General features: G+C 43.8%; 1 protein-coding gene across 1 annotated transcript in view; it reads right to left on the bottom strand.

The window, feature by feature from the left end:
- L3mbtl4 (L3MBTL histone methyl-lysine binding protein 4) overlaps positions 1-12,785 on the bottom strand; it is a 323,366-nt gene that overhangs the window by 132,147 nt on the left and 178,434 nt on the right. The window contains exon 13 of the mRNA XM_032899789.1: positions 2,602-2,775. Within this exon, the coding sequence (XP_032755680.1) occupies positions 2,602-2,775 (174 nt within the window). The remainder of the gene's footprint in view (positions 1-2,601; positions 2,776-12,785) is intronic.

Raw genomic sequence — 12,785 nt, 5'->3', positions numbered from 1 at the left:
GATAGAAATATGCTGGCTGCAATCGGAGAGCTTAGGTTTGGGTCCCAGACCAACAGCTGAGGGGTCTCTACTTCCTAAACACAGCATTCCTCACTACAAATGGCAATGCTGTGATGTCAAGAATCTCCTTTTCACCTAAAGTGCAAGACGGTTGGTACGAAGCCATAGACCGTTAAGTACATGCATCGAAGGTGATTTCCACCATGCAGCGCACACCTAAGTGAAAAACTCATGTGAAGCAATTTGTCCTCATTGATGGCACGGTGAACGGACCGTCATTTACTCTAGCAGCACAAGAAGAGAGAACATAAACATTGTATTTAAACTAAAACAAGAATGTGCATTTCATATAAACTTAATATGTTCTTTCAGTAGTTGCCACCTGGGGCTGGAGAGATGGCTCAGAGGTTAAGGGCACTGACTGCTCTTCCAGAGGTCCTGAGTTCAATTCCCAGGAACCACATGGTGGCTCACGACCATCTGTAATGAGATGTGGTGCCTGCTTCTGGCCTGCAGGCATACGTGCAGGTAGGATGCTGTATACATAATAAATAAATCTTTAAAAAATAGTTGCCACCTGTTGTAATATTGTGAGTCTGAGTTCTAAAGGTTAATTCAACAGGAATATATGACTTTTTACAGGTAAATCTTACAGACATCTGGTAGATATATCCTACTGAATTTTAAAATGTGATCCTTTAATTTAAAACAAAATGTGACCATGAATAGACTTTCTACTATGAAGGCAAATTATAGTGTAATAATATGCTACTAATGACCTCACTGCAAAGATGCTCTCCCCTATATGATATCTATAGTTTATCAATATCTATTTGTGTGTGTGTGTGTGTGTGTGTTTATCTGTGTGCACATAGCAATGCTGTATTTTCATTTGAAGTGTCAGAAGTCTGGCAATGCTACTGGAACAAAGTTGGTTTGTGAAAGAAATGACAGAGTCCTGTGTAAAGGCCAGGGCAAAGAAAACTCATGGAAGTCAAATGCCATCCAAGGCTGATCACGTGATTTCAATGCTGTGAGCTAGATAAAGCATCAGGAGAGGGAGCTCTGTTTGAGGAATCGGCGATGGAGTTATGATGAGATACCTGTTTGCTGGGAATACAATGGCTAAGGTAACCACTGAGTTCAAATGAGTTCAAAGACCTGCTTGGTCCTTGTGCCTGGTGATGCGGAAGATGAATATCTAAACTATTTACAAGGGAGACTGGCTGGATCTTCACTCAGGGAAAAAAATACAACAGAATGTAGGCAAAGGAACTGCAAGCATACAGGCGCAGTTGTCTCCATGATTCCGGAATAAATAAACGTCGTTCTTGGAGATAATCATTTTAAAAATAAAATAAAAAAAAACAAACCCTTCTTCAACCGGGAAAAAGAAAGGACACACGTGCTCTCGTTGTACACAGTGTGGGTGTGAACAGGCAGCAGAGAGCAGCCAGAGCCTGTGAAGCTTCAAGAGAAGAGTGGGTGTGCAGTAAATAATAAAAAACGCAAGACGCCGCTGCAGAAAGAGAGGCACCGCGCATGCGTGTGGAAAGGGATCCTGCAACCGGGAGGTGGCTGAGTCGCCACTGTGTGCTAAGCCACTGAATCGAAACAGCTCCTTAACAAACATGAAATGCCCCCCACATGTTCTACACTGTATGAAACGGACATAAAGGCATGCAACATACAACATGGAACATGTATGTGAGAACCCGTCTACCGAGCCCGGTTCCCCCAGTGAACATGTGCAACCTAGGGACTTGGGGTGTGAATGAGCAAATCTGTCCCAAGGGAGCTCTACCCACGGGATAAATTCTGAGGTGTGAGACCAGGAATAGCCTCTTCTATCAACCACAGATGGGGCGGTGGGATGTCCCAAGACCTGAATAGGACCCCTGCCTGACATATGGTTGAATGCTTTTCTTGTCAGTGTTTGTCTGGCTTCCAGTTATGTACTTAATGTTTGATTTACCTGCATTTGCAATTCCTAGCAGGGAAGGTGGTGTACTTTGAAGAAAAGAATACTATTTACATAACTTGTTTAAGTTTCTTTAAAATCAAATAAGGTAGTATCTGGAAGCTTCTCATCAAACAGTTCCATAGATAAAATGTGAAAACCCTCTACTGAAAACTTAGGATAGAAAAGGCGATGTGTTTCCATTGATTTAGAGCAGAGAATGAGGAGACTCTGAACTTGCACCTCAGGCATCAGTGGATTGGAGTGGCACAGACAATTAACAGGTCTGAGGGGGAAATCCTCGTGTGCCTCAGGAGAGGCAAATTCTCAGCCCTCTCCGGAAGAGAGAAATGAGTCACTGGAGAAATGGATCCAAAGAACAGAGACGTTTGCAAGATCAAAGAGAATCTTTTAGGACTGAACACATGAGATATGTTCTCTGCTGTGCACACACGATTTGTACCTACAGAAGAGACATATATCCAAATATTTGAGGGAGTAGCCAGTTAAGTCTATGAGATACTAAATGTAACATTTTCCCAAAGAATTACCATGGCAAAATCTAAGGAAGCGGCAATAAATTTGTTCTATTAGAATTCCATAGGGTTTTCTCTCTGGTTCAGGCTTCCAGGATTTCTTACCTGCATTCACTGTCCACTTCTTCACATTTTCCATTGAAATTCAAATTACAGAGGTTTTCTGATTTGGAATGTGAAGGATCAAATTCCAGATTTGCCTGTGTTTGTTCTCTCAGGCGATCCTGAAGCGCTGCCTCCCTTTTCAAGTTCACATCTGAGTATGGGCATCCAAAAGCACTGGTTGGTGTAAAAGGAGAAACACAGCTGTTAGCTTACCATGGCAAATCAGGGTGTGCTGTCATTAGAATAGACATACATTTAATATTTAAAAATAAGGAACTCTCTTCCCTCGCACGCATAGACTCTAATAGTTCCCCTCCACATTGCCTTTTGAGAAAGAAAGTCCCTAGTTTGAGGCCATTCAGCAACACATTATAGACAGATTCATTAGCACATGCGGCATTTGCGATTTTGGAAAACTGCGAACCTAAAATAGCATCCAGATGTGCTTCCCATGTAGCAGCGAGGATGCCAGATACCACTTCACTCAGCCTGTGCTCTCGCCTACATAAGCCCTTGTTACCTACTCGCTTCACCACTACTGGGGGCAACTAAGAACCCCACCACCCCCAGAGACCTCGAGGCCTTCAGTGCTCAACAGCCATGTGTTTAGCAGCACTGTGGCTGCATGTCTCTGCTTAAGCCTCGTATTTTGGGGGGAGGATTGATGTTGGGTCTGATGGGGACATTCTTAGGTGGCTAAGGAGACCACAGCCCAGGTGACCTGGGGCTTTTCTTCTTGCTCCTCATTGTCAAGCTGAACCCTTAACTTAGAATGCTGGCTCTCGGTTGAAGAGTTAGCCAGAGCATCACCTTTATGTTCTATGTTCATCACCTGGTGCCCCTAAAACCCCTCAAAAAATCTTCAAGCACTTGCTACTGCCAGCTACAGTGTAGCAACTACCAGGGAAAACAAGACACAGTAGATCACTTAGAAACCCTCTTAGGAAGGGGGCTTCCTAAGAGGAGTCCTAGGCTCTGAGTCCCCCACAGTGGAGTAAGAGCAAAGCAGGGATAAGTCAGAAGAGTTCTTTGATGAAAAAACACACACACACACACACACACACACACACACACACACAGATGCACACACATGAACACAAACATGCTGTAAGATAGACAGTCTCACAGTATCACACTGAGATCTGCTGGACCGTAGCTATCGCCTCCACACTGTTAGAAAAGGGTATATCTAGAGGCATACATGGCTGAGGGCATCGATGTAGAGACAGTTGGCTTCTTCAGGAAGGCACTTCCTCTTTACTCTCTGTCTACTCATATAACACAAAATAAATCCTTCATGAACATCTAAAAGTTAAAACATGGACCAAAGCAAACTTCCCACTATTTATGGTAGAATGAATTTTCCAGAAGGGTCTTTAAGCATGCTCACTGCAGGAGGACTTTGGTGGCAGGCTCTATTGGAAATTGGCCTCTAGAATTGGGGTGGAATGGCCAGGGCACCAGCCTGGCTCGGTGTAGACCTGTGTCAGTATCATGGATGGTGTCATGGTGGACTAACAGCTTCTGCTATAGATCGGAGGGTGCTAGTCTATTGGCCTATTCATCTTTCAGTTATTGATTATAATAACATATCTTACAGAATAATATAACAAATCCCATAAATGAGTAGCGGCTAGGGACTAAGCCCATTAGAGACCAAGACACTCAGACCAGTGAACACAATTCATAATAAAAATAAGAAATATATTCGTTGAGTGTGCTCCACATACCTTATTATCACTACGCACTCAGCAGGTTCACACAACCTAAGCAAATTTCCCACTCTCTGTACTTTCTTATGAAGCCCCCTAGTTATTAAGTTACCAGTCAGTCCCAGAGTTGGGCAGAGGTGGAAAATCTCAAAAAGGCATGTTAAGAAGCCATGGCATAGATCAGATGGCATATGGCACAAATAGGAAATCAGATGGGTGGGGCAGTGGTGAGGGATCTAGAAGGAGTTGGGGTGAGGAAGAATATAATAGTAAAAAATACTATGGGATCCTCAAGGAACCTTTAAAGACTGTGGCACAGTTCTTATGTAGAGACACCGGGGATGCTGATGCAGTGCTGTTCCTGAGAACAGCTCAGTGTCGGAGAGCACGGTGAGAGGCCTGAGGTGAAGCGCCATTTGCAGCACAGGCCTGTTGGTTGACATGACTGAGAAGCTAAGACAGCTCTTTCTGCAGAGGAGGGCTGGAAGGTCTTATACTAACAACAGAGGTGGAGAAGTTTTGATCCCTTCTCTCCACACACACAATAACCTACTACCACTACAATGAGCGGCCACGCAGAATCATAAATGCCCATCTAACACAGACTCCCAATAGAGGCTTTAGGGACCAAAGTCATAAAAAATTATAAATATTTAACTTCCTATCACCTCTTTAAGTGGTTCTTGCTATCTGCTGTTGCTCCTCCCCACCTCAGCCCCCTCCCCCTCTCTGGCTTATTGGAGAGCCATGGAGAAAGATGGCTAACACAGAGCTCTCTTATTCAATATTTCCTTGAACTGGAAGAAGGTCTGTCCTCCTCTCTCCTCTGTCATTAAGCAGCGCACACCATCATTCATCATTTGCCTATGTGCAGATGGAATTCTCTTCTGCTCTGTGTCCGCAGTCATGAGGAATGCGTGGAAGCATCAACTGGACTGAGAGTTTCTGATTCGACCATGGGAGGCCTGCAAGGACCTGTGTTCTGACCATACAGACTGTGAGGTTCAAAAGAATATATTAGAAGACAAAAGTATACTTTGCAGAGGAAAGGCCCAGAGGAGAATTTAAGATGATGCTGATGAAAGAGGAAGAAAGGACAAATGCAATGGGGGAGATTCAGCCTTCGGATGTAGTTGCTTGCACTGATGTGAGCCTCCGAAGCGAGGTTGGGAATCTACTGTGAGAGTCTGTCTATATTATAGCAGGCGATGGCTCCTACTCTCTGCAGAAAACTAGTTAAGGCTAGCGAGATGGCGTGCTGATGGTGGCCTTTCCTACAGGCATGCAGGGGTGTGTTGAGGACCACACGTGGTGCTGCAGCCTAGCCACATAGAAAAAACAAAAACAATCCTCGAGGAGCTGTCAACCACTTTAGAATTACTTTTTGGTCTTTATACTTAGCTGAATGTTGGGAAAATGTGTCTGTAAGAGGAACAAACGGTTCTGTGCTGGCTGGAGTTATGTCAACTTGAATCAAACTGGAATTTATTTGGGAGGAGGGGACCTCGGTTGAGAAAATGCCCCCACCAGATTGTGCCATGGGCAAATGTATTGTGTATTTTCTTCATTAGTGGTTGGTGTGGAAGGAACAGCCCATTGTTGAACGGTTCCACCCTTGAGAAGGTGATCCTGGGGTGTATAAGAATCAGGTCAGAAAATCTGGGGGAGAAAACCAGTAAGTAACACTTTTCCATGGCCTCTGTATCAGCTCCTGCCTCTAGGTTCCTGCCCCGTTTGCACTCCTTCTCTGACTTTGCTCATTGATGATGATGACTACACTGTTTAACCATAAGCTGAACAAACCCATTCAACCCCACTTTGCTTTTGGTCAATGGTGTTTCCTCACAGAAGTAGACACCCTAAGTGACGTATGTTGAAACTGCCTTGAATGAGAGCTCTGGTATTCAGGATCTAACACAGTGTCTGACTGGTAGCGGAGATCCCAGGTCACTGCAGGGGGAGACAGCAGCAGATGACAGGCTGAGGAGACCTACACGCAGCAGGTGCCTCTCTGGGAGTGTTGGCTCTTCTGATGGCTCTGACAACTTCTTGTTCCTCCCCAGTTCTCAGAGGAGCCCTTGAGTGCAGGCAAGTGAAGAGACAGCGTGGTCTATTTGGCTGACGCATAGGAAACTGAACCAGTTTAATACCAGGAGCTTCATAGGGACCACTCAGATCCTTTATAGGAAAACCTGCCAGTGCCCAATTCTCCAACAGTCTGGCCAATGATGAGAGGATGTGAGCTAGGCAAGCTGAAAGCTGAAAGACAGTTGCAGTAAGCAGGAGATTTTATCCCTCTGGCAGATCCTTTTCACCTCATGATAAAGACAAAGTTGCAAGTGCCGTTAGCCCTGTACAGTGCCAAGGCGACGAGAACTAATGATTACGGTAACATGCGGTAGATTTGTGTTGAGGAGATGTAAGACTAGATCCTAGAGCCCGAAGTTAAATGGAAAGACAAACTCCGAGTGTTTTCAGAGCAGCGCTCTGAAGGCAGATCTGCCTCTGCCTTCCAGTGAAGTCAGTGCGTGGGAGGAAGCCGCTGAGGCAGCTGATGCTGAATGCCTGCATGTGGTGTCTAGCAGGGAGACCCCTCTGCTTCTCTGTCCTTCTTTCCTCATCAAGGATACCTTGTCCCCAGGGCCACCGTCATTCCCCTTGTGTCCAGGAGTCACTCTGATGACAAGAGGTCAGGGGAAATTGCCCAAGCCCCATTCTCAGATTTTACAGGCATGAGGTTCAGCAGTGGCAGCAGCATTAAGTTCTGGCACCCTGACATCTGTGCGTTTGCTGTGTTTCAAAGCTCCGTCAGTCTTGTGGGATGTGCTTTCCCTTATAGCAACGTCAGCCTTAGTCTTTGTTTCAGAATGGCCAGTTGGCTGCTGTAACTAGAATCTGGGTGCCCTACTGGGATCATGCTGTGATCCTGCAATCCTCCTGCAACCCTCTTCTATAAACTCAACCCTTGTCTCCTAAACATGAGTCAAGAAGCACAAATGCATTTCCTTCATGCAACCCTGCCTATTTTCCAGGTGCTTCTGACATGGAGTGACACCCAATTGTGTCCTTTGCCTACTAACCAAGTTCCCGACAAGCATCCTGGATCCTCTCGGGCTTCAGTTTGTAAAGCATGGACTTGGTTGACTGTAAGTGCACAGACCTCAGGTTCCAATAATCAAGAATATCACTATATGCCAGCAACATCTGCACGATCATCGTTTCATTTCCAGGCAGCGAATGTGGTTCCTGTTTTTGACTGTGTTACTTGGCTAAAGATAATAGTCTTGCAATAGTCCTTTATGAACTGAACCCATGTCTCCTAAACTCAAGCCAAGAAGAAGCCAGTGAACCATTCCCTGTCAAGTCCTGGAGTTGGGATATTGGGACCTTAGAAGCCATAACTGAGTTGTCACATTACATTGTGGCAGCCTCTGTTTTGGAGTTATAGCCTCAGTGTAGCCAGGAGGGGTTGAGGCACCAGGATCCTAGGCTACCTTACCCCAAATTCTGGGCACCAAGTTCCTTCTTCCCAAATATTTATTTTGCCTTTTGTGACAGCATGGAAAAGAAACACAAGCAGTACAAATGATGAATAATGTTAAGCTCTGAGTGCTGCCCTTCAAGGCATAAATAACAACCAAGTAGTCAGCAGAATTGTGGGAAGTGTCAAGTCCTTGACCACATTTCTTCTCATCCCTAGAAGTGAAGTGGCCTGAAATAGGCAGGTAGCTGCCATGAAGATGGGAGGTGTAGGCATCTGCCCCATCTAGCTCAGAGTCAGGCCTGTGGCTGGGTTTTAAAGAGTTCTGTTTTAAGTGAAAGGAACCCACCTCCACAAGGCCCCTCACAGTGGGGACAGTTGAGGTTACTGGTGATGTGTACAGCTGTGTCTAGGACATAAGGAAGCAATATCTTCCTCTGAAGCTGCTTCTCAGTATGTCCTCATTGCTTTTAAATTAGAAATGCGGTGAACCCTCGCCAGAGCACACCACCTTTAATATGAGTACCCTGTGTTATAAGGCTGATGTGTAAACATCCCTTTTCTCCCTGATACTGATGTCTTTGAAAAATGGAAGCAAAGATAGGATGTATATTGAGACACGAAGCATTGAAACTGTATTGTAACTATAAAAGTCTTCATAAAAAATGTCTAAGAGGTAACATATGACTTAAATTGAGGCTGATTGTACTTTTATGAAGACTAGGGGTACTTATGATACACATTTGACTGTAGGCTAGGCAGCGTCATCACTTGATTTTAAATACTAAAAATGTAACAGAATTTTATTGTTCTCACACATCAAGATAGGAAATTACTTCTCTCTCTCTCTCAAGTACACATACACACAAAAATCTTGTGTATTTATGTACACATACATCATATCCATATATATCATATCCATATATATAGAGATTCACAGACTTATCCATTTATTTGGAGTCTTGAATCTCAGTCAGTTTTCTTTAAATTCAATAGGTTTAAGAAATATAACACAGCCAGGTTTTACCCATCACATAGGTGTCATTTCAAATACTGGATAATTTACTGCACAGGGAGCAAAACAATATGGTAATTCTAAAAGTTGTGTTACGGGAATTCAAAAGAAATCTAAATATGTATAGGACTTAAGGAGGTGGATGGAAAACTCATGGTTCTTACATTTTACTGTGCACTCCTCCCTGATCTTAAAGAATCATGCAAATGGCCAATTAGGAAGCCAGAAGAAAACTACTAATTAAATTTAGCATCTAATCAGTTCATCATGGTGGTACAAGCACAGACTGAAGCATTAGGGAAACTCCATTAAAACCAATCACCATCAAACTTTGGGCAAATCATTCTCTGTTTCTGATTTTTGTTTGCACGTCTATGGAATAATCATCGTAGCAAGCGTTCATGTGGAAAAGTGACGAGTCCACATACAAGTCTTTGCAGTTATAAGTATAAATGAAACAGTCAACGGTTTTAATTTTAAGATTCTGTCCTCCTCTGGAAGCTAAAGTATTGTAGGATTATCTGCCGCGTGGTAGAACTATTTTGGGAATTCTGAAAACTTTAGGAGATAGCGAAGCAGAAGTTTTTTGATTGGCTCATGTGATGCAGACTCATGGTGAGGCTGACTCATGTGGTGTTTGGCTGAAGCAAGACCCTTGGGAGGAAGTATAAATCGTACTCGATGGACAGTGATGGGGTGCTTGCATAGCCAGCTTTGCAACAGTTCCTTTTAGTGATCTTAGAGGCATGGCAGAGAACTTCTGGCATCTTCTTCGCTGGTCCTGGTTGCTCCTGCTAACTTGTGCCAATTCAGCGTGAGCCCAGCTGTTTCTGCTGCATCGTGCCACCACAGTAGATTTGTGTTTGCTCTCCTGACACTACTGAACTGGACTGCTGGTATCCTGACAAATAGAGATTGTAATTGCCCCAAGGAACTATGTCTAAACAAGTCCACACCCTTTGTCCTTTTTGTATCATCGTTTCTCCCCTAACTTTGGACAGTGTGCTAGTAGGGGGATCAAAGTCTTTGAGAATCCTTATTAAGAGTATGTTTTAAAATGTCTAAGCTTACAAGGTAGACCATAGCTAGAAGAAGCTCACAGGGAATATGTCCTGGGGAAATCTGTTTTCTCCCAAATACTTCTGGCTTCCACTTCCTCTGGCTTCTGTCTGCAATGTGGTAAGTCATATGTTCTGTATTTCATCCTGAAGTTTTGTACCAGTATAAGCCTAGAATCAAAGGAACCAAGAAAACAAAACCAAGGCAGATAGACTGAAATCTCCAAAACTATATCCCAAACAAATTTCTCCTCCTTAGATGTTGCTCTGTCAAATATCTGGTAGTTAATGTATTGTTAAACCCCATGTTGATGCCTCTTTGGTGTTCTATTTCTCTGGTAAATTTCTGACTATCCAGCCTCCTATGATGCCACTCACATAGATGAAGATGGACATCCAGATAGGAACTTATCCATGGGTTCCCATTGGATGTCCACTAACATCTTCTACATAGAGATGACTTAATGTCAGTAGAAATTGGGAGAAAACATTGGCTCTTGTATCAGTTACATTTCTCAAGGCTTCAACCAGAACTGACCTGTCAAAAATAAATTAAAGGAGGATTATTTCAACTCATGGACTCAGAGAATTCAGTCAATCATGGGTAGCTCCAGCATTTCTGAGTCATTGGAGAGCCATAGCATCATGGTGATAAGGCATGAAGTGGAGAAGCAGAATTCCCCTAATGATATTTTTAGCATTAAGGGAATTTACTGAGGATGCCTCCTGGACCATCACCCTTCTTTTAAAAAAACGTTATTCCACTAGAGAACTCAGGGAACACTGAGATAGCAAAAGAGACTCTAAGGACAGACTGTGTTGAGTTTCATTTTTGCTCCAGCACCAATCTTCCAGCTCATGGTTTGCTCATATGTAACATGAGGGCTGGATTAGAGCTCAGTGTGCTAATCTGTGTAGAGGGTTCAGCACAGAATACATTGCATGTGCGCCTCCAGTAAACATAATTGCTTTCCAATGGTAACTCATCTTATGATAACTGCTGCTGGTAAGAGGAATTCAGATTTTATAGTGCAGATGCATCCGAGAAAGAAAGAAACATTCTTCCTTTCCTTTCCACTCTTCTCTGGTGATGTCTTCTCTTGGAGGTCAATTTGACATCCTTGAGAGGAAATCTCAACCAAAGGATTTCCTCCATCAGATCAGCCTGTGGTCCTGCTTGTAAGGCATTTTTTCCTGATTGTTAATTGATGTAGGTGGTTGGCCCACTGTGGGGGGTGTCATCCCTGGGGGCACATGTTCTTGGGGTGTGTGAGCACAAGCTAGGGAAAGCCAAGTAGTAGACAAGCTCTTCCATAATCTCTGCTTCAGTTACTGCCTCCAGGTTCCTTCCTTGAATACTGGCCCTGACTTTACCCAGTGATGGTGTGCAGCCTGGGCATTGCAAGATTAAAAAGAAACACTTCCCTCCTGAAGTTGCTGATGGTAGTGGTATTTATCGCTGCAACAAAAAGCAACTATGAAGACCATACTATTGGCATTAGAAACGGCTTTACAGTCAGCTTCTGAATCCAGCAATGATATCACCTCTACGTGACAAGAACCCTTTTGCACCTGTTGCCATGGCAACCACCTACACACTCCCGGAGTACACCTCACCTATGCCTGTCATTCATTACCTGGCATCTACATCATGGCCCAAATAAAAGACTGAGACTACTCAGTCTTACTCCCTTTTTCCTCTTCTCCCCCATCCAATAAAAGATCTCATGGGACTATGCTGGCCTGTCATGATCTGTCTGAAAACCAGCTGTCTTCTAACTAACATATACCCTTAGACTCAAGTATCGATAATCTCATAGGGCATACTGAGATGGCAAAAGAGACTTTAAGGACAGACTGGATTGACTTTCATTTTCTGTTGGGTTTGATGACACCCATTTGCATCTTCATTCCCCTGAGGACCAACGTCCAGTTACATCAAGATGGCCTCCGCTCTCTAACATTGATATCCTTCCCAGCTTTCATCAGTGTGGAGTACATTCTTGCTTGAACGACAGATCTCCTTCAAAGGAATTAGATTTCCTACATATCAGGAGCCATGGGTTAAAATCAAGAGACCCGCTGCTCAGCACCCCAGCGAACATCAGCTCCCTCAACAAATAGGAAGCACAGACCACAGATGGCACACTTCACATATTTACTCCCACATTACTGAGAGGTCTCATCTCAACATGAAACCGAGGAATGAGACCTCTGGTGTCTCAGCAGCACAGACCTTGTCCTCACCCTCACCTCAGCCTCTTATCAGGGAATCCAAACTCAGTCCACAGTTGGTATCATCTTTCAGCTCCTCTAGCCCTTCTAGAGAGCTGCCTGCAAGGAATGTCCCCTGCCATTTAGAAAGAGGGGGCCTTCATCACTTTCTGGCTTCTATACTTACCCTGATGAAGCAAAAAGGGATTTACTGCAGAATGGGAGGACCAGTTGCCCTCTTGACTCCTCAAATAAAAGGCTACCTATCACCATTCAGCCCAGTGGGACCCTGATGTGACTTTTAGAAATATCCACAAGCTTGAATCCAGTCAGGCTAAAATATGTGCCCAGGAGATGATCTTTTAAAGATGGTGTATATAGAACGAGAGAGACATTAAGTTCATTCTCTATTTGCTTCCTTTTCATGGTAGCTTGGAGCTTAGTCATTTTATTAATGTCTGTCTTTATATCAAAAAGTCAAGCTCAAGATGAACATTTAATTTCTTTAGGAGATACTCTTTAATTGAGGCTATACCAAAATGTTTTCTGAGTTCTGTCTTAGGTTTTAAGTTTAAGGTACCAGACTGAATACACCTAGAGTAAACAGAGGCACGTGGGGGCAAGGTGGGGAGAGGGGAGGGAGACAGAGAGGATGTTCCTCTAAAGCATTTAGTGTATGGTTATGAGAAACTTCAAAGGTGTAA

This window comes from Rattus rattus, chromosome 4, assembly GCF_011064425.1.
Source record: "Rattus rattus isolate New Zealand chromosome 4, Rrattus_CSIRO_v1, whole genome shotgun sequence".
Taxonomy (NCBI): Eukaryota; Metazoa; Chordata; class Mammalia; order Rodentia; family Muridae; genus Rattus; species Rattus rattus.
Note: the sequence above shows the minus strand (reverse complement) of the source record. Positions and strands in the feature narration are given on the sequence as shown.